Here is a 21,693-nt window from a genome sequence, read left to right as displayed (position 1 = left end):
CTAGAATATACATGAATTTCACATGACAAAAGTGCAGGATGCAACTCATTCAGGGGAGGCAGCCTCACCAATGCAAACGGTTAGCCCAAATGAGCTGCCCAGATGTTTGGCCGTGTCTAGATGACACTTCGTAATCCTCTCAGCTGAAAGCATCTGAAAAACATTTCTCTGAGCCCAATTGTACAACAGCAGCAATAATCAAGGATTTATTTGTTCTTTCAATTATAATTCGTAATTATAAGGCCACACTTTCCTTACAGGCAATGAGAGTCTTTCCTGCAAGAGGCCCAGTGTGTGTCAGTAACATGGCTGAAGTTTGCATCTGGAACTTTGCAAATGTTTTTTGGGTTTTTTTCCTAAAAAGTGAACATATGACAGGTATATTTCTGCAGGATTAAGAGTGTTGACCTACTGACCTTGATGAAACTAGAACTATTTGGATAATAGTATTACAACTGGTGGAGGTGAGGGGTTAAAATATTCTCTTGTAGTTGAATTTGTCTTTCTTGGTGAGTAGCTGACGTTAAAGCTGCTCATTACTGAGCTTGCAGGTGTAGCTCTTCTCAAAGCTTTAGTTTCTTTTTCCATCATCCTGCTGGCACCAAAATTGATCCAATAGTATGTTTGTCTTAAAATGTTTCCATTATTATTTGATCATCCATCTTCACACTGAGGTTTCATTTCACACTGAGATCTTACAAAAGAAAAGATGATGTCAATCCTGGACAGTTTTTATTTCTCAGAAGGAGGTGTAAATTTAACGAAGAGGATGTTATATTAATTGTACACACTCTGGATTAAAATGTCCTGTCAGGGGAGTTGATACAAAAAAATCACTCCTGTTTTTCACAGAGATGCTCTTTCAGTGTTGATGACTTCTTGCCAGATCAAACTCAAAATGCTAATGATTATTTTCTTCTTTAAGATGTTTTACGTTATCTGCTTCAGTCTCAGTTAAATGTTGTTTTTGCACAGCTAATGAGAACTCTTTCATTCAGTTCATCTCACAACTTTTACTAGTTATTTAAAAAATTGAAGGTGATTCTTTTAGATGAGAAGATTGATTGCACTATTATCAAGTCACTAACACAGATTGTATATAAACGATGGAATTGGTCACAGTAATGTCACCAGTTGGTTATGTGGAGCTGAAGGTGCCTGTTTTCATTGTGAGCATCGTAGTGTTTTTGAATTGGATGTGAGGCGTGATGGATGGATCAGACTGAAACTATTGCTATTCAGTTTGGTCGCCTCCTGTTGGCCATTTATAGAAATTCAGAGTTAAAGCTCTTCCACATTGGCTTCACTTTACAAGCCCAGAGGCTACCTCGATCTTTTATATAGTCGATGTTCACGAATTAGCTTAGCTTAGTTCAGTGTGACGGGTAGAAACGAGTGAAACTGTGTAGCCTGGCCTCATTCAGCCTTCAAGAACCATCAAAGCTTACAAATGATCCTGTATATTTTGTTTGATCTTTAGAAAGAAGGATGAAAACTTCACTGGAGTTAATTGAGTTAATTGGTGGTTGGTTTTTAGTCTGTTTGCATGGATAGAGCAGCTAATTGTCTTTACCAGCTAACATCAGACTTAATGGCTACCATTGACTGACACATTCAGTGACAGTTAACAGTAGCAGTGACACTCAAGTATTGTCACCTTAATTCTGTGCCGACTACAAGATGCTGAAACAATTGGTTATTTTGTTCTAATGAAGACTTTGGTTTCTGTTGTAGAAAAGGCAGAACAATAACATTTTAATTATCAGCCAAATTATTATTTTTAAATGTTGTTATTGGCCCAGCTTTTCAGAGCTAATTCTCTATTGACTATTTCTATTAAGATAAATAATTCCTATGCTTGGTCTCAATTTCGTTCACAATATTAGTGCACTTCATGTAGTACTATAGCTACTACTACATACTGACTTGTCTAGTATGTAAGTTTGGACTGATTAATGTCTCAAATGGACATGTCACGTCCTGTTCTTAAATGAAATGACATTCTGAATTCTATCATTCAAGTAGCCAAGAACTGAGACACGACGGTGGTTTCCAGTCTAAATGCACACACAAATGTAAGAGTGGTATCAATCTTCTCATCCAGGTTTTGTCCAGAAGGACAAAAAAAGCTCATTTCCTCAGTTTATTGATTGGAGTAGGAGCTGTTTTATACTGGGTTCATATTTTAGGATTATTTAATGTCTTTATAACACCTTTAGGCACTTTATAAATATCAGTGTGCTGATGTGTTGGTTTGACAAACTGCCTTAAGGCAGTCTGTCAAACCAAACCTTTTTTTTTTCTTTTCTTTTTTTGGATCCAAACTGGCAGTTATCTCTTATGAGTGGCAATAATAAATGCTCCTGAAAGTACACAGAGGTTATGTCCCTGTAAAATGCATTCACTTTTGTGTCCACTGTTTGTATCAGTGTTTTGCAGCCTCCGTTTGTCTAAAGCTAGGTCTGAGTTTTTGTTTTTTTGTTTTGTTTTTTTTAGGGCAAAGTGCATTGTGTCACATCTCATCTCACTTTTCAGTCAGGACTTTTTTCCAAATGTATAGATGATATCCTGTATACATAGAGATTGTATCAAACCTTGTGCATTTTTTTTAAATATTAAAAGTTATTTTTGAAATGTTGGTATAAAAGAAAAAAAGTTAATATTTTTGATAGAAGGTTGGCTACATTAATTGTGCAGTTTGTGTAGCAAGCTGTTTGAGAGGAGAAACAAATCAAGAAATGAATGAATTGTTATAAGGTGGAAATATCTAATCTCAAAATACATGAAGCGCTCTAGTTTGACATGAATGTTTTTGGTAAAAATCTGAATACTGAGCTTAGTTATGAACTCTTCTGCAAGTCGTGCTCTAATTCTTAGCAACAACTGGGTTATTATGAATACTCATGTATAGACTTGTAAACCTCCCGGTTGATTGCAGTCTTCTAGATGTATGAAGGTTTATATACAGGTTTTTTAATCACTGAAATCTGTGAGTTGTTGATTAACTTCTCCATGTGAGATATGTTTATTAAACACTAGAAAGGTCAACTGCCGTAACTGACTGTGTTGATTTTTAGCCATGCATGCAATGACTGAATGTTAAATTGGGAGGCTTTCTAGCTTCAGTAGAAATCTCTCACCCTTGGGAGAGGCCATGATCTATTGCCTGAAAATTGCATTTATGTACACCTAATCTGCAGATGATATTTTCTGCTAACATAAAAGGCTGTCCAAAGATTTAGATTGGCTATAAATCTGACCTGTAGAAAACCTATGCAAACTAAATGTGTTCAGTGGACTGAGTAAGCGGAGTCTGAATCTGTATTTATATTGAATCTGTATTTAAGGTCCTTTACTAAACACCAACCGCACTTTAATCAGGAGCTCACAAAGACTTACTCTTTTCCACCTAAAGCCGCTTTTGTTCTTTATGGTGGATTATCTAAAGTTGTTATTATTACTATTACCACCATTATTATTATTATTATTATTATTATTATTATTGTTGTTGTTGTTGTTGTTATTGAGTAGTTTGAAAAAGGAAAAATGTGAGTTTTGATTCTGATGTAGAAAGCGGGTATGAGGGGAAATTGTACCGTTTATACTGCTGTGCAAACATCTCTGAAACGTCCGGCAGTGGTTTATGTAAAACTTATTGATTTTTACACAGTCCACCTTTTTTCCCCTCCATTACAAAAATGGACATGTTCTCCTTCCACAATCCAAAGCCCTAACAGCTTTGGATTTTGCTACGAGAACATGTCCACTTTGAGAAATATTTTGGGAGGCAAATTATTAAAATTTCTTTCTCTCTCGGGTCGTTAAAACAACCTTCCACTGTGTGAAAATGAGAAGTATTGATTGATTTGACGTATGTTTTTGTAAATCATCCATTTATTCATAAGACCAGCTTTACTTTTTGAGGACCCTGCGGTCTGCATCTTAACCAGTTTCTGAATAGCCTGTGTATTTAAAGAATAAAAGAAATTTTATGAAAAAACAAAACCCAACCTGCCTGTTATCTTTCTGAAAGTAAAAAAAAAAAAAATAAAATAAAAAATATTTAACTGGAGTTTCCACTTTCTTCACAGAGTCAGGCCCACAGACTTGCCACTGTTGTATGCTGCACAGCTAGCAGGCCCTGATCATATGCTGGCGATGTATATCAAAGCCCCAATATTAAAGTCAACTCCAAAGTTAATGGGGATTTGGTGTAACTTAATTAGCAATGGTGTGATAAGTGAGCACTTAGAAGAGTTGCACTTACGGGCCTTACTGAACTGGCCCAAAAGAGAGGTGAAAGTGAACTAATTTATCAGGTATCCACCTGACTCTCCCTATTAGTCATGCCATCCCTGCCCACAAATCTGATATGGGGGAAAAAAACAATGACTTCTGTTTTCTCTTCATTCAGTTGAGAACAAACAAGCAAGTATCAGCTGAAGAGATTCAGATATAACAGAGACCTTTAAGGCCTCAACCTTTAAGGTTCTTAAAGTACACCATAGGGAGGAGAAGTGGAAGAGGAGCTTTACTTAGAAGCAGCCACAGAAAAGGGTCATTCAGACAAATAAAACCACTGCAAAAGCCAAACCCCTGTACACCCAGTATCTCAGTCTATTGAGCACAATGTGATGGTCAACAAAAATCAAAAGCATTTTAGCAAAACTCCCAAATGACATTTATAGATCACATAAAACTACACAGTATAAATGAGACAATACTGTCCGGTGACATAACACATAGCAAATAACAACAACAAAAAAGGCAGACTTGGTTAATAGAATAAAAGTGCATTCAGTCTGCACTTCACTGAAACTGGTGGGGTTTTTTGCACTTTTGCTTGAAGGTAGCTATAGAAATAAAGCATTTTATCTCTGTTACTTTTATTGCATTACTTTAATTAAGTTGGTATAGTTTTTAATGATTATCATTAAAAACATTATGGTGTATTATCAAATTTTATTGATCCCTGGGGGAAATGTACAAGCTACCCAGCAGTGTATGAAGCAAATCAAAGTAGCAACATTAAAAGGATTACACTGATAAATGGGCATGCCCTGTATAATTAAGTGACAGGATTATTTGGGGGTTGCTCATTGTGCAGTAATGTGAGCCTTTTTGAATGCATCACCTGTAATCAGGTTTCACAAGGTGACAAAATATAAACAGATCTTTGAGCTAAAAGATGAAAGTCCACCTACTTGTGTGTGTGTGTGTGTGTGTGTGTGTGTGTGTGTGTGTGTGTGGGGGGGGGGGGTTGGTGGGGGGGGGGGGGTTGGTGGGGGGGGGGGGGTGTAGTGTGTGGGCAGATCTCTGTGTAGGGGTGGGTCGGTGTGTGCGTGAGGGGGTGTGGCCTTTTTACTATTCTATCTCAATTTTCCCCAAGTGCTGTTCATTCACATAGGCTGCTTCCATTAAACACACAAGATCACAGAGATGAGTGGACGAATAGGAGACCTGAGCCCAAAGCAGGCTGAGATTTTAGCCGAGGTAAGACATATACAATTAACATTATGCATATATATGTTCAGTTGAATGGTTTAATTGTTCTTATCTATCAAATTGTTGTATCTGTGGTAGTGTCATATGCAGTCACTCATTGACATTGGTCTTTGGTCTCATCAAAATTGGTTGATGTTATGCTGTGAGTTTACTGGGATGTATCCTTTTTTCCACACAACGAAACACACCACTTTATGTTAATGTCTTGTCTTGTAACATAAATTTAGGGTGGTGAGTTAAGCCTAGAGGAAAGTTTAACTATTCTCTTTTTGAATCAACTGAATCTACAAATTTAAAAAAAAAATCCTTTTGTAGCTTGAACTAAGGCCAAGTTAGTAGTTTTTGGGCCATTAACAGTCTTTATTATAAGCTAGGCATCTCCTGGTTGTAGTTTCATATATTTGTATGACCAACATATATTTGATTGCCTGTGACTGCACATTGTTCTGTACAGACATGAGAGTGGTATCAAACCTCTCTTACTTTGCAATAAAGCGACCAAGTCTAATTCTGCAAATGTAAAACTGTTCCTTAAATAATAAAATAACTTTGTCTTCTCTCTGGTTCTCTCACTTCCAGTTTCGGGAGAGGATTCAGGACATCCTTCCAAGCTTGCCTGCGCAGCATGATCACCACCTCCTGCGCTGGCTCAGAGGTGAGACTTGCATTTATGTACAACACACACGGAAACCACCTATTTATGGCAACAGTCACCCAAGTCTCAAGTGACTAAAGAAGAATGTAAAAAACAGAACCAGCTGGAAAAGATGAGTGACGATTAACAACAAAAAATCACGTGGAAAGGAGAGATCCTCGATTCAGTACACTAAATGTATGCCAGTCTCTCTTTTAAAGAGGCTGCCATATGTTTAGTGAATCTGTTTTACATTGACACATATTTCATATATGTTAGTGTTCTGTGTATTTACAAATATTTCAATGAAAGTGCTTAAATATTGCCACTTACTTTATTCTTCTGCCCTACTACAAGAATGACTTTGTCAATCCAATTACTTATCAGACTCCAACCCTGATATGAAGTGTGCATTCTCACTGTTCAGGTGTGTTGAGAAGCTGTAACTATCTTAAGATAAGAAAGATAAGATACTTTACGTTGAGTGAAACACAACAAACATATAACAAAATAAGTGGAAAAGTATGAGGGTCAATAAAAGTTAAAAACTAAACGTAAACCAAAATAAATCGACTCAAATAAAATAAGGATGAAGTTGGATGCAAATATGAAATTATTTATTAAATAACAAAGTAAAATGTTTCAAAAATCAACAAAGGAAAAATCTGATTTCAAACAGCTTAATGAATATAAACTGCACATATCAGATGGCCCAGCGTAACAGAGGCCAGAACAGTGTGTTTGCGTCTGTTCTCTGCTGTAACAGTGAGCAAACAGATGATTCTCTGCTACGCAGACACGTTGTATTGGAAAGACTATTGGGTGACATATTAAAGATTTCCTGTATCTGTACTTGTGGCAGCTAACTGGCATAAAAGCTATTAAATACTCTCATATAAAGGCTAAATAACTAATAATGCTATAGATTAGAAGATTTCAGTAACGGGATATTTTTGCACAGAATGAAAGCTTGTGATATACCACGAACTTTTCAAGACTGCCAGTATACTCTACAAGTATACTGGCAGCCTTATAATGCCTGAGGCTACCTTCAGTCTCTGGTAAACTTTGATATTTAAAGCAGTTGAATAGGAATAAACAAACAAACCTGTTCCTAACATGAAACTAAATCCAGTTTCAGTGCAAGAGTGTAGGCATACCAGAGCTGGAGGGTTCAGTATCGGCAGAATACTTCTTTCAAGGGACTGATCTCATAAATATAACCTATGCATGAATGTTGATTATCTATTATTGCCTACAAATTTGAGTTTTTATTTTCTTTTTTGTTTGGAGGGAATACTACATTATATTAAATTTCATGCATCTAACACAACAAGAGGGGCAAAACGTTTTACGTAGTAAGTTTATTGTGTCATTTTAGTAAACGATCTGAATCTGGAGTGTGTTGTAAGGACTCCAGACTTTTAATAAGGTGGTTTTAAATCAGTCTTCTTGTTAATTTCCACTGCCAGTGAAGTAAAAGTCATTGGGTAATGCATTAAACATGTGAGCTTAGAATGAGGGAGAAGGCCTCCCTTTCTCTGAATAGCATTGGAATTGCATTCTATCTGATGCTGTGTTTAAGGGTCCAGTGAGACCTAAAAAGAAATCAAACCTGGCTGGAGATAAAGAAACATAGTATTTTCACATGGGCTTATACTTGGAAGGAAGTTTAGTAACATACAAAAAATAATTAAAGATTTTATGTAAAGGAAGTGGAGTAAACGAAGTAAACATAATTTAAATGTGGAAATATACCTACCTCATACAGTACTCGAGGGAATTCTTTTGTTGTTGAACAAGTGCTCAGATGTTTCCCATCTGATTCATCTTAATCTGACATTTTTGGGAAATAAAAAAGGAAAGCTTACAGTGCAGCAAGCAGGCAAGGACAGCTTATGTTCTTTTGCCTACTAATGTTTAGATTAAAGAGCTGATAGATGTAGCATATTGTCTGATTTGTAGTTAAATCAGGATTAACTGCATGGCACGTGTAATAAAAGATATTTAAACCTGCTCATATACCCCCAATGGGTATAAACTACCCAAAAAGCAAAACAAGACAGACAAAAAGCAAAAAAACTTTTTAACATACATGTTGGAAGCATGGGTTCAGTCTATATCAAAGACTGAAATGTTTTATTTCCTGTAATCTGATGGAAAACATGTATTAAAAGTGCATTTACATGTTGTAGCTACAAATGTCACTCTTTTGTTTACCCTCCATTCCATGCAGCTCCAGAGGGAAAAACTGCCCAGAAAAACAGACATGAAACATGTTGTCCCAAAGACTCTTGTGTTTTTAACAGAACTGCATTTTAAATTTCTTGTACTGATAAAAGCTGGTAAAAAGTCACTGCTCACTGTTGCACTCTGTCTCACTGTTTCTCCTCCAGCTTCTTAGCACAGACAGACTACATGCTCTATATAAAATATGGCCATGGATAAACTTGGACTCTTTCTAATGGCCAGCAGTGAGCCATTACTGAGTCAGACTTAAAGAAGTCTAAGCTATTGACCCATCAACTCTTGTGATCTGTGACCTCGGTAAACAGTTTGTTGAACAGTTTATGGTTTCAGTGGCTAATTTCAAGGCTTACTGAACACATCATGATGTTTACTTTCAGTTCAAAGGGAGGATAAAGCACCGTGAAACTGACCATTGGGCTTGCAGTGTCCCTCAGTTTCTCAGTAAGATCCACTCAACTCTAATCATGACTGAGTTTAAACACCAAGCTGGTGACAGTGAAAAATGTCAGCTTGAGTTTTCTGGTGCTCAGTTTTCTCAAATATCCTGTGTTTTAGTTGGTATTTGATGATGTAAAGACAAGAAATCAGTAATTAACTTTCCTGCTTTTGACTACTTGCATCTGTTGTGTCTGCTTCAAAACCTTATATTATAAATAAATCCATCTCTCAGGTGATTGAGAATATTATATTATGTCACCATATATTTTCATACTTGAACCAGAGCAGGATGATGCATTATGATGCATTCAGGGAAACATTTATTATTATTTTTTTGTATATGAAACCTATGACCTGTGAACTGAGTCATGCCATCTGTTGCCTCCTTTTCCGCTAGGCTAATGACCTACTGGCTGCCATCTTTACATGTGACCTGTTGTCTTATGTAATGTTTTAGCATTTAGTTAGATAAGCTTACCTTCCAAAAAAGTTGTGATATACTATTTTTATGTGAGATATAAAGTGGCATATATGGCATAACACTCTACTAAAACGCAGTGTTGTAACAACAATGCCCTTTGTTTTTTTTAATCAGGTTATTTATGAAAGCCTTAGTCGTCTTTCAGTTAATCATTGATTTCTTACCTATCACTTTTTTCTGACAGTTTAAAGAGTTTGAACCTGGAGTCAGTGCCATTCTCAGTGTAAATGTTTGTTTTCTGCTGTACAAAACCAGACTTGGTCTTGGTCTCCAAGCTTGATCAAGAGTAAGCTTCAAAGCACTGACTACTACTGTTTCAGCTGAGCTACAATTTAATTAAGTTGTCCTCGTGATTTTTAAAAACGACTGTGATACTTTTTGTCTTCCTGTATTTAACAACACAAAAGTCAAACTGAGTTCTAAATCTTTATGAAGCATCATGAAATGATGAGAGTAACTAATTACAAGACAAAAGCAGTCCCTTCATTTTGAATCATTTTGAGACTTGACACTGGCTTTAGTTTTGTCAAATTGTAAACTGCAGTAAAAGTATCATGTCAGCTGGTCAGTGCATTCACTCCATGATGCTACCATGTGAAAGAACACATTAGACAATACATTAGAGTTTGACTGATTAGTTTAAGGTATGGTTCGAGTGAAGGACAGATTACAGTCTGGGTGATCTGGTTTAGAAAGTTAGACACAGATTAGAATGTTTGTTTGTTGTTTTCACCTTTCACCAACTACAGCACCCATTGTGCATGTGTGCATGGGTACTGGACTCCAACAGTTCTACAACAAGAGCAGTCTGACACTGCATATTACCATCAAGGTCTAAATTCCCTCACTCCACACCATGCATGAATTGATATCCTGGATCGAGGAGAACATCTGGATCTGAAAGCCTGTGATATGTTCTTGACAACCTCAAGAAAATGTCTCACAATTTTGCTTATTTCAGTTTGATATGTATTTCAAAAATAGTAAATAAATCTTTGGTGAATTTCTTGATTAGGATTGGGCCCAAAAGTCACATTTTTATTCAAACCTTTTTTATTATAGTTTTTAAAATAATCTGACAAAGAAACTAACTAAAAGACACACAACACCAATTACATAATTTCCCTGTTGAAGCTAATAATAGGGTAAAATGTATGAAAGAAGACACTTTTTAATTTTGTAGCAATAGTCAGCTCTGACTATTTCAGATCTTTCTGTACAGAGAGCACAAACGCTCAGAAACAGTGTTTTCTTGGTTGGAGTTAGAATCAGTGACTTAGGTGATTTATACTCTGATCAATAATGCAGGGCCCTGTCTGTTCATTCAGCTGTTTAATGGTCCATAGTTCAGAGGGACTCAGATAAACGGGGTCTGCAGTTCAATATTTGCACTGAGTGTTAACCTTGGCCAGTCTCTTTGTTTGAGTAAAAAAAAAAAAAAAGCGTCATAAGGTTTCTGTTTTATGATCATCAGATATTGTTGATGGTCTTTTAAGTTTACTTTCCTCTTCTGTATGCATTTATGATCAATCTACTTAAAGGGCTAATTATTTGTATTAAAATGTTCAATATTGCTTGGATAGTATCATGGCTAACTTTTTAAGGATTCTTTTTGGAAACATTTTTTTCTTTCTCTTTTGGTGGTGATTTGTTGAGATGTTTGAGAAAGAAGGGGAGGGGGAAGAAAGAAAGATTTCTTTTCAGGTGTCCTATATTTTTCCATTTAAAAAGTAATAAACTAGCAACCACAAACCAAATTTTTTAAAAAAAGAAAAAACAAAACTATAAAGGAAGAAATGTATTTTCTTAGTTCTTAGTTAAAATAGGTATTTTATTTTCCCAGAAGATGGTGTCTTCTCATAGTGTCTCACAATAATCTGTCATTTTAGTGTTACAGAAATGGCGTTGTCAGTTTGATTGTATATGTGTCTAATGTGGGTTTTCTTTCTTTTCTTTTTTCCAGCCCGTAGCTTCAATGTTCACAAAGCTGAAACCATGATCAGGAAGGTAAGCTCTGTGTTGTTCAGACAGTGAGAGCCTGTTTGCTCTTCAAGTACCCAACTAACACCTAACACGTATTTCTACCTGGTGCTGCTTTTCAAATCTCTGTACTAAATTTATTAAATCCATTAAAATTGTATTTACTTTTTAGATATTACATAAAACGCATATGACGAGTTTATATAACACAGCGCAATGTTAAAGATGAATCCAGTGTTTGATTTGTGGCCCTCTTTCTAAGGAATTTACTTAGTGACTCTTCATGTTCAAGGACAACGTAATATAGGACAATATATAGTAAAGTAAATCATGGAATAAATGGATCAGACTTTATGCCTATAGTTTTAGGGAACCTAGTGCACGTATTTCCAGCTATATATCTTTTCAGGATTCACAGCTTAAATATTAGTGATATCTGCTCTCACTGACATCAAACAAATCCAAGAGTGGAAAAACTACGTGAAAGCAGAATGTTTAGAACAGTCTGAGGGCAGAGCATTGGGCTCACAGAGATTACTTACTGGACTCTTTGTCTGAAATTCTGGACATATTTAATATAAGCAGCCAACCATTGTAACAGTATATACTGTATATATGAAACAGAAAATAAAGAAAAGCATGAAAAAAGCTTCTTCCATTTCAAAACATGAAATCATTTCTAGAATAATAGATATGGAGTGTCTCTGTGTTTGCCTGTTTTTTGTAAGCTTTAGTCTTTAACTTACCTGGCCTTGTTCTCTTCCACTTCTGCAGCATGTGGTGTTTAGGGAACACATGAAAGTAGACACCATCCTATCTGACTGGAAACCTCCAGAGGTAACCTACTGCATTTTCTTTTTAGCTAATATTTGTGAAAAAGTAGTCTGAACTGAGGATGAAGGGGACTTTTGTTAAATGAGCAGTCTTTCAGACTCTGTAGTTTTTGAAGGTCACATTTTTTTCTTTATAAATCCATCTCTCAGGTGATTGAGAAGTATGTATCTGGAGGGATGTGCGGCTATGACCGTGAGGGAAGTCCAGTCTGGTACGATGTGATTGGCCCTCTGGATCCTAAAGGTCTGCTGATGTCAGCCACCAAACAGGACTTCCTGAAGACTAAGATCCAAAACACAGAGATGCTACGGCAGGAATGTCAAAAACAGTCTGAAAAGGTCAGCCAGGAGTTCTCTGTTCTTCCCTTTCCGCTCCTCTCTGCTCGTCTCTTCTAATGTTACTGTGTCTCTCTCTCAGTTGGGGAAGTACATTGAATCCATCACTCTAATCTATGACTGTGAAGGACTTGGATTGAAGCACATTTGGAAACCTGCTATTGAGACCTATGGAGAGGTTTGTTATCAACTTTTGTAACAATCACCCACTCATACACACGAAACATCTATGTGTAATTACTGCTTCCGGCCATGTAGATCCTCACCATGTTTGAAGACAACTATCCTGAAGGCTTGAAGAGAGTGTTTCTCATCAAAGGTACATAAGACGATTTGTCTGCATATTTGATTTCCACGCTCTGTTTCAGAATTTTGGTTGATAATTTTTATCTTTTGCTGCAGCACCCAAAATGTTTCCTGTGGCCTACAACCTGATCAAACACTTTCTGTGCGAGGAAACACGGCGCAAGATCATTGTTTTAGGAAGTAAGACAACTTTTCTTTATCCCAGTGTTCTCTGAGTCTTTACTTGATCTTGATGCTAACGATAGCATGCTGAAGTAACAAAGCAAAAAAAAAGTACTTGCAAAAAGCAGAGATGGGATTCTGAGACCACCCATGTGAAAGCCTTCCATCACTTGGCTACGTCTAGAAATTCTGTCCATAAAAATTACAAACAGAATTGGTGACAAAGGGCAGCCCTGGCGGAATCCATCACCCACCGGGAACGAGTCCAACTTATCGCCGGCTATGTGGACCAAGCTCTTGCAATGTTTCTATAAGGATGGAATGACCCATAGCAATGTGCCAGACACCCCATACTCCTCCCAAAGCACCTCTCACAGGGCATTCCGAGGGACTGCTTTCTCAAAGTCTATAAATCACATGTAGACTAGTTGGGCAAACTCTCATGCACCCTCAAGTATCCTTGAGAGGATATAGAGCTGGTCTGGTGTTTCACGACCACGAACCACATTACTGCCACAGCACAGTGCAGCGACTTCGGCGATGGACACGGTCCATTCTGACTCATAATGCTTTTGAAGCTCTGCTGGAGGTGTGCGTTGAAGATCTCATGCATCGGGGCCTATACGTTTAGGCACGCCAGGTCTATCCAGCATCCTTCCCTCCCACCTGATCCAACTCACCATCAGGTGGTGATCAGTTGACAACTCGAGCCCTTCTCTTTACCCAAGTGTCCAGAACATTTTGCCGCAGGTCTGGTGATACGATTATAAAATCGATCATCGACCTACTGCCTAGAGCTTCCTGGTGCCACGTGGACTTATGGACACTCTTATGTTAAAACATGGTGTTTGTTATGGACAAACTGTGGTTTGCACAGAAGTCCAACAATAAAACACAGCTTGGGTTCAGATCCAGGAGGCCATTCCTCCCAATTATGCCTCTCACCCAGGGCAACTCTAGACTAACACAGAGTCCAGCCCAGCTCCAGGAGACGGGTTCTAGAGCCCAAGCCGTGCTTTGAGGTGAGCCCAACTATATCTCATGAGGATGAGCCGGTACTACTCTCTGGTGGGCTCCTTCCCCACCAGAGAGTTGACATCCCATGTCCCAATTGCTAGTCTTGGTAGCTGGGGATCGATCCACCAGGGCTTCTGTGCCACCTGGCACACATTGCACCCCCGACCCCTATGGTCAATATGCAGTCTTTCTTATATTTACTATTTAGAGTTTATAATTTTACTCTTTTCATCTACATGAATGTCAACCTAAGGTCATGAAAAAAACAAGCAGTCTTATTAAACTAAAAAGTTTTAAATTACAATATTGTGTTTACAGGTAACTGGCAAGAAGTGCTACGTGAACATATTGACCCAGATCAGCTTCCAGTGGTGTATGGAGGAACCCTGACTGACCCTGATGGAGACCCCCGCTGCAGAACCATGGTGAGAGCAGAGGGAAAGACTGATTAAATACAATGCTGCTCCTCTAAAATTGGAGACTAAAGTGATGCGTGTTTTTGTGTATTGTGGTTGTAGATCAATTTTGGTGGTACAGTTCCCAAGTCCTACTATGTGCAGGATTCAGTGAAGGTTCAGTATGACAAAAGTGTGACCATCAGCCGTGGCTCTGTCATCCAGCTGGAGTATGATGTTCCTGCAGCCAGCTGCCTCCTGAGGTACAGCAGGTTTATTCTGTGTTCTGAGAACTCTGAATCACTGACTTGTAGTGTGTCATGATAAATTCATTATTGCTTGTCAGGTGGCAGTTTGCCAGTGATGGAGCAGATATTGGGTTTGGAGTGTACAAGAGGACTAAAGAGGGCAGTCAACAGAAGATAGCTGAGATGCAGGAAGTTCTGCCCAGCGAGCGCTACAATGCACACTTGGTCCCTGAAGACAGCTGCCTCACCTGTCCTGAGCCCGGAGTCTGTAAGTAACTCACAGCTGTGTGTACAGGTACTTTTGCAGTAATGTCTGCAGAATTAGTCTGTAACAATGAAAATTGCTCCTTTCATTTTGCTTCGAAGGGGCCAGATTTTCAAGTGGACTTGAGCAACAGTCCTCCAGCTTTCTGAAGATCTTTCAAACTCTAGTCAAAGACTGTTTATATAGGAATCCTTTTTGCTTGTTTGTTGAGGCACTTTAACAATTGACATGTGAATCATTTAAGCATATTTAAGGCTCCTAACTCAAGGGACATAACAGATAACTTAAATTCAATTTTAAATTGTAACTTTATGTACCTTGTTACTAGCAGCCTGTTGTATCATTTATTCCCTTTTCCTTAGCTAAATGTCAGACTGCCTTTCAAACCACCAAAGATAACAGTTTAATTGGCATACAAGAGTACTTTTGCACTAACAAGGTGATTCCCAAAGAGGTATTGGCCAAAAACGTGGCATATCTCAACATGGTATGAAGTGGGTCCTTAGAAAATGTGAGGAAACTGTCAAGTGGAGGACAAAAGAAAATGTGACAGGTCTAAAAAAAATTACCTACTACAGATGAGAAGTTGAGGTATACCAAATTACATAAAAACTGGACTGAAAATCAAGTGCCAATAAATGTTATGTAGTGATGACTCCAGATGTGAAATTTTGGTTTAAATTGTCATCGATATCAGGACAGAGGTACAACAGTGAGTGTCTTACAGTCATAATACAGTGAAGGCTCTCGCCAATCCAGTATGACCTTTATGTGAAAGCAGTGAGGGATCATCTGGACAGAGAATGTAGCAAAAGGCAGCCAGCATCCAAAGCTCTTCTTTGGATGCTATAGGGTGTTCACATATTCAGAATCAACAAAATTCTTATTAAAACACAACCTGTCACATTTATAGATTTTGTTTTGATTTTAAAAATCAGGTATAAAAGATTTTAGAGTGATTTAGAAGTGTAGCTGTAACGCGGTGATTTCCCTTGTGGGATCAATAAAGTATTTGTGTTTACAGGATGCTAGCTTTTCTTAGCTGTTAGTGACTGTGTCCTTTGCTTTGTGCAGATGTGCTATGTTTTGATAACAGCTACAGCATCCTTCAGTCCAAGAAAGTGAGATACAAGATTGAAGTTATTCCACCGGCAGATGTTCAGATGCAATGTCCACACAGCAGAGGTGATGGAAGGCTACAGTGAGGACATCCACAGCTGAGAGGACACAGTTCTGATCTTTGTTGCTAGTTAGCTATGTCATCCCATCGGGGCTAAATTACCTCCACTTCTTCCACTGTGTTCAGTATGTATGAATTCATGATACATACATGCATACATTTGTTGTAATTTTATTACGAAGTTACTTAAAACCAGGCTGAATTTGGGGGAGTCACAGCTGAATCTGCAGCTTTCTTTATCTTTATAGAACTTTCCAATGATTAAAGCTTGGAGTTTACCTGACTAACTGCTAAACAACCCATGATAGCTGATTTTACTGGTCACTTTGAATCAGCAAAAAAAACAAAAAACAGAAGTCTGTGAACACATGTCATTAACAACATCACCACTCAGACCAAGATGATCATGTATTTGGAGATGTTTTTGTATACATCTGATTCATTTTTAGCTCAGTTTTTGGTATCTACCCCCTCTCAAGGGAATTATCTGGGGGGGTTTTCAGCCCCATTTTGATCACAAACTTTATGTAATTAATCTTTATGTAGTCTGTGAGTTAAGCTTGTGAGGAAAGTTAAACAAAATTTCTAAATCATCAATCAATATATATTTCTCAATCAAACCTTAATAATGAGATAACATATGAACATGTATTTACACATACATTTAGGACACTGTACACATTATAATTAAAACTGTTAGGTGTGTTTGGCTTCTTAAGGCTTGTAGTTAATGTAACATATGAGTTACTTTAATTGGAGAGCTTTTCACAGACCTCTGAAGGTTTACTTCAGCATCTTTTAGTGGTAGCTTTAGCTAGTATTGAGTGGTACATACGGTATTATTGAAGGAAATTTTAAACAAATTGACAGAAACAACAGGGTTGGTTTGCCCACGGTGTAATGTAGCCATTGTTTTCCACTGCAAGAAGAACCATTCAGAACAACAGTGACAAAGAGAAATTTTTACTTTATACAGCATTTCAAACCAGAACCACAACTAACTGTACAAGCTCATCATTTAACACTGAAGGACCACATTTGTAAAGAGTTACTGTGTTCTAGTAATTTCTGTAATTAATATGGTAATATATTAGTAAGATGTTAATATATACGTGCTTTGTGAAATATAATATAATATAATATAAGTGCTTTGTATAAGTGCGTCAGTTTGGGATGGATACGAGACAAAAGGCTTTAAGTTTTAAAAGGCCCCCAACATCATGTTTTTGTTGCCATATTTGTCTCTTTATAGTCATCCTGTCTGTGTAGATGTGTTCAGCTCATTGTGGTAGTTTTGCATCTTGTACATAGTTTCTATGTCTTTATGTAGACATGTTTTGTTTTTGTAATCTGGGCCCTGTGGCCTGTGCTATGAAGAGAGTTGAACATACCCAGGGTGTCTTTTTGTAATCTGGATTCATCCACTAACCTGGTTATTAGCTGGTTATCAGCTTGTACATTTCATTATTTTTAAAAGAGAGTTTTAGGTTTTATTCTGCTGCCTGTATTGTTATTAGCTGTTTGAGAGCATGTAAAGAATAAATATAAAAATAGAATTCAAATGAAGGCTTAGAGCTGGAAATCTGGAACATATCCTGCTCAACAACAGTACAATTTACCATGGCAATATACCCTCACAAGAAGCTAACTACCTTCATGATACAAAACACCCCAGGATTAACCAGGGGAAAAATATGGTTAAAGAGGTTAAGTAATACAAACTTCCGTGTTACAGGAAACACACTGTAAAGTAATACAGTATTACAAGTGTGCACTTTAGGCACTTTGGTGGGTAAGATTGGAACAGAGCTACTACATTTAAAAAAAGTTTAGCCTATTTGAAGGAAAGAAAGGTGGCATAAATGTAGACTGTTTAAATTAACAAACTTATCAATATCACAATTCTATCTTTTAGACATGTGAGAATGATGGATTGTAACCGAGTATTTCTTTAAATTTATATTTAAAAGACAGTGTTAATTTTTCAGCTACAGACTCAGTTGTGTTTAACAGCCTAAGTTAAAAAAAATAAAAATAAAACCAGAATGTAATGGGTAGGCTTAGTTTATGTGCAAATTGCATATAAAGTCCACAGGTACTAATAGTTTTTCTGGTTTAGGATTATATATTAAAGCTTAAAGAACAATAAAATTGCTGTAAAATTGTTTGGAATTAACAGAAAAAATCAAATCTTGATGTAGGCTCTGCTTGGCCTACCTCTACCTACAGGGAGAGCTCCTGAGCTATCCATCCACTGACTGACGTTTCTGTATTTGACTGGTGTATGTGGTAAAAGCACATGGTACTACAAACATACACAGAGGCAAAACAGTCAAATTACTTTCTGGGGCTATTTATCAAGTCAAATCCTGAAGTTTTGTTTGATAATTGTACCTCCACTCTGCTCAAACTGGATAATAATGGCCTTTATAATTACTGATTGCTGCACTATAATCTCTTGAAATTAAAGATGTACAGAATTATAATTGATCCACAATCTAAAGAAGCATGACGTCATGATGTAAAATGATGCTGGTTTATTTCTTAATCATTGGAAACTCTGTCATTGTAGAATTTTAATAAAGAAATTTTTATTCATAAATACAAACCTTTTGTACTGTTTTTTTTAATACAGTATCCCTTATGTTCAAGCACATGCAAGTATGGTATTACAGAAACCCATAATAATCAGTATGTGACTGCAAACTTTCAGCTTTAATTCTGTTTGTTTAACAAATACTTTAGATTAGACACGGTTTGGGAATTACAGACATTTTTTTTACATAGTCCCTCATTTTCTGAAGCGTCAGTGACTGTCTGAAGTCTATAAGCCATAGACATCACCATGAAATCAAACCATGTGAAAGGAACAAATGTTCAATTCGTTTTAAAATTCGCATGCTGTGATTAGAGAAAAATGTCTGTCTGTGCACATCACTTTAAAAGAGGAAATCGATCAGAATGCTTCGTAATATGTTCAGTTAGGGTTGTTCCCTGGACCCAGGCATCAGCAATACAAAATTAACAAATATACATACAAAATATCAACAAACACAAAAAGACTCGCATAAAGGGACAAAATAACCAAAATAGATAAAATGGCACAGAGAGAAGACAATATGATAACCACTGTATTTGTATTAATTTTGGCACGTTCGGCCCCTCAGAAATAATTTTACCTCAGACCTGGTAAGTACAGTTTTGATAAGTGGTGTGGCCACTGGGTGACGCTACAGGAAAGGACTTTTAACGTTATTGGCTTATTACATAACAGCTGATTAGCGAATATTAGGATCTAATAATAAATAAAGATGGCTAATAAACACTAAACACTGTGCACTGGGGAAAAAATCCGTGACAATGCAGTGATGCAGTAATGTAATAGTCAACCTCGGAAATTATTAGGCTTTTCCACATTTTAACTGAACTGAAGCAGACAGCTTATGTAATTATTATCATTATACAAACGGGCTATATCCTGGCTCCACAGAGTTTGTCTCTCAGGAAATAAATAAGTAAATGTCCCCTGCATCTAGCATCCCTGGCCGGGCTTGGTGCCAGCGGGATGCAGGCTGGTGCAGGATGAGGATGGAGGGGAGGGGGGTGTACACAGATGCCATGTGCCTTTACATAATAGCAACTGGCTTTGGATACAATTGGATGAGAAATCGGTGGCCAGCAACGGCAGCAGCAGCAGCGTCCGTCCTGCTGTGTGCCGCAGTGCCCGAGCCCAACGGGGAGAAACGTGGCCGGGGACTTAGGTGGGGGGGAAGGCGGGGTGAGTGTGAGTGTTGCTGCAGAAAAATGATAGCGAAGCGTCACCAGGAGCGTGCGTGACCTCCAAGGAGCGTGAGTGTTTTTGTTTATCAGCTCTACATGTCGCTGTCCGGCAGGCGGTGTTAATGTGTGTGTCCGTGTATGAGTGAGCATATGTGAGAGATAGCGGGAATGGGGGGAGAGGGAGGAGCTGCTTGGACATGAGTAAATGACGTCAGCTCCCAGGTCGCCGAGCAGAGAAACAAACATGGCGACAGAATGGAGTGGACAGCAGGGTTACATTCTCACCGTGGTTATCTGTCTGTGGAGCGGCCGGACAGAGTCGGTGGCAGCCGCTGGGCCAGGTGTCAGCGGTGGAAGGGGAGGCGGCGGGGGAGGCGGCGGGAGTCAGGTGCTCGGCATGAGGCTGGAGAGGAGCAACAAGCCGGCCAGCACCACTGACGAGGGTGTCATCCAGGTGACCGAGGAGAGCTCCGTGCAGCTCCGGTTTTACGGGGTCCAGCTTCACTCGGGCGCCTGGACTCAGATCCAGTTCACGGAGGTCAAGAAGGAGGATGAGGAGGATGAGGAGGGGGCGGTGGTGGCGGCTGCCCGGGGCGGCAGCGGTATGATGGACGCAGTCGATAAAACTTGTGCGGATTTCACGCAGGACATCACCGTCGGGAACTTCATGAACGTGAGCAGCCGGGGCACGTCGGGGCTGCTCAACGTGCACATTAAGCCGCTGCGCAAAAGCGACCAGAAGAAAGAATACGCTCTGTGCACGCTGAGCACGGGGGGCAGGTGGGTGCAGCTGGGGGACAGCGATGGCCGGATGCTGGTGGTGGAGGAGAAGAAGTCGCTGCTACCCATGTGGCTGCAGGTCATCATGATCTCGTGCCTGCTGGTCCTCTCGGGCATGTTCAGTGGGTTGAACCTGGGGCTCATGGCGCTGGACCCCATGGAGCTGCGGATCGTTCAGAGCTGCGGCACCGAGAAGGAGAAGAAATATGCGAGGAAAATCGAACCGATCCGCAGCAAAGGCAACTATCTCCTCTGCTCGCTTCTCCTGGGTAACGTCTTGGTGAACACCACCCTCACCATCCTCCTCGATGACCTCATCGGGTCAGGTCTGGGCGCCGTGGTCGCCTCTACAATTGGCATTGTCATATTTGGGGAGATCGTCCCCCAGGCGCTGTGCTCGCGTCACGGGTTGGCTGTGGGAGCCAACACGATCCTGCTCACAAAGTTCTTCATGTTCCTTACCTTTCCTCTGTCCTTTCCCGTCAGCAAGCTGCTGGATTTCCTGCTGGGACAGGAGATCGGCACTGTGTACAACAGAGAGAAGTTGGTGGAGATGCTTAAAGTGACGGAGCCTTATAATGACCTGGTCAAAGAGGAGCTTAACATGATCCAGGGAGCCCTGGAGCTCAGGACCAAAACTGTTGAGGATGTGATGACTCCCTTAGCCAACTGCTTTATGATCCAGGCAGATGCTGTGCTGGACTTCAACACTATGTCAGAGATCATGGAGAGCGGATATACGCGCATACCCGTGTATGATGAGGAGCGGTCCAACATTGTGGACATCCTGTATGTGAAGGACTTGGCCTTCGTGGACCCGGACGACTGCACAAACCTAAAGACCATCACCAAGTTCTATAACCACCCTGTGCACTTTGTGTTTCATGACACAAAGCTGGATGCCATGCTGGAGGAGTTCAAGAAAGGTGGGTGTGCATTGACATAATCTAACACCTGATGATGTTTTGTTCTAAAAATCTGCAGCCTTCATATCACCAGGGACCTAAACCTGTGTGAGCTCGACAGCCCACCCCCTCTCTGTTCACCAGCACTATTGATTAGTGGAACACCACAGCCTACATGCACACAAAGCACATTTCATC

The 21,693-nt window shown here is 39.0% G+C and overlaps 3 protein-coding genes across 6 annotated transcripts in view; all 3 read left to right on the top strand.

Annotated features, from left to right (window-relative positions):
- Positions 1-3,758, top strand: part of zfyve16 (zinc finger, FYVE domain containing 16) — a 38,616-nt gene extending 34,858 nt beyond the window's left edge. For both annotated transcript variants that reach the window (XR_002062666.2, XM_019360719.2), the window contains one exon: positions 1-3,758. This exon is cut by the window's left edge. The gene's annotated coding sequence lies outside the window, so the exon portion shown is untranslated.
- Positions 3,759-5,348: 1,590 nt separating this feature from the next.
- LOC100694361 (SEC14-like protein 2) lies at positions 5,349-17,583 on the top strand. The gene is made up of 12 exons (XM_003452999.5): positions 5,349-5,493; positions 6,085-6,160; positions 11,272-11,315; positions 12,063-12,125; positions 12,272-12,460; positions 12,540-12,635; positions 12,716-12,776; positions 12,860-12,943; positions 14,261-14,367; positions 14,461-14,600; positions 14,684-14,853; positions 15,925-17,583. The coding sequence occupies exons 1-12, from the start codon at positions 5,440-5,442 to the stop codon at positions 16,053-16,055; spliced, it is 1,215 nt and encodes a 404-aa protein (XP_003453047.1). The 5' UTR covers positions 5,349-5,439; the 3' UTR covers positions 16,056-17,583.
- Positions 17,584-18,493: 910 nt separating this feature from the next.
- The window catches only part of LOC100694089 (metal transporter CNNM4), a 40,413-nt gene continuing 37,213 nt past the window's right edge, over positions 18,494-21,693 (top strand). For all 3 annotated transcript variants that reach the window (XM_003452998.5, XM_019360721.2, XM_005457892.4), the window contains exon 1: positions 18,494-21,516. In XM_003452998.5, the coding sequence (XP_003453046.3) occupies positions 20,016-21,516 (1,501 nt within the window). In that variant the 5' untranslated portion in view covers positions 18,494-20,015. The remainder of the gene's footprint in view (positions 21,517-21,693) is intronic.

This window comes from Oreochromis niloticus, linkage group LG7, assembly GCF_001858045.2.
Source record: "Oreochromis niloticus isolate F11D_XX linkage group LG7, O_niloticus_UMD_NMBU, whole genome shotgun sequence".
Classification (NCBI taxonomy): Eukaryota; Metazoa; Chordata; class Actinopteri; order Cichliformes; family Cichlidae; genus Oreochromis; species Oreochromis niloticus.
The sequence above is the reverse complement of the archived record's forward strand: the minus strand, read 5'-3'. Positions and strand labels throughout refer to the sequence as shown.

What these genes read in the sequence shown, in the direction of transcription:
- LOC100694361 (XM_003452999.5), top strand. Translation starts at nt 5,440, where the DNA reads ATGAGTGGACGAATAGGAGACCTGAGCCCAAAGCAGGCTGAGATTTTA. An exon ending in ACCCCCGCTGCAGAACCATG is followed by an intron (nt 14,368 to 14,460) that starts GTGAGAGCAGAG and finishes TTGTGGTTGTAG; the next exon opens with ATCAATTTTGGTGGTACAGT. An exon ending in GCAGCCAGCTGCCTCCTGAG is followed by an intron (nt 14,601 to 14,683) that starts GTACAGCAGGTT and finishes ATTGCTTGTCAG; the next exon opens with GTGGCAGTTTGCCAGTGATG.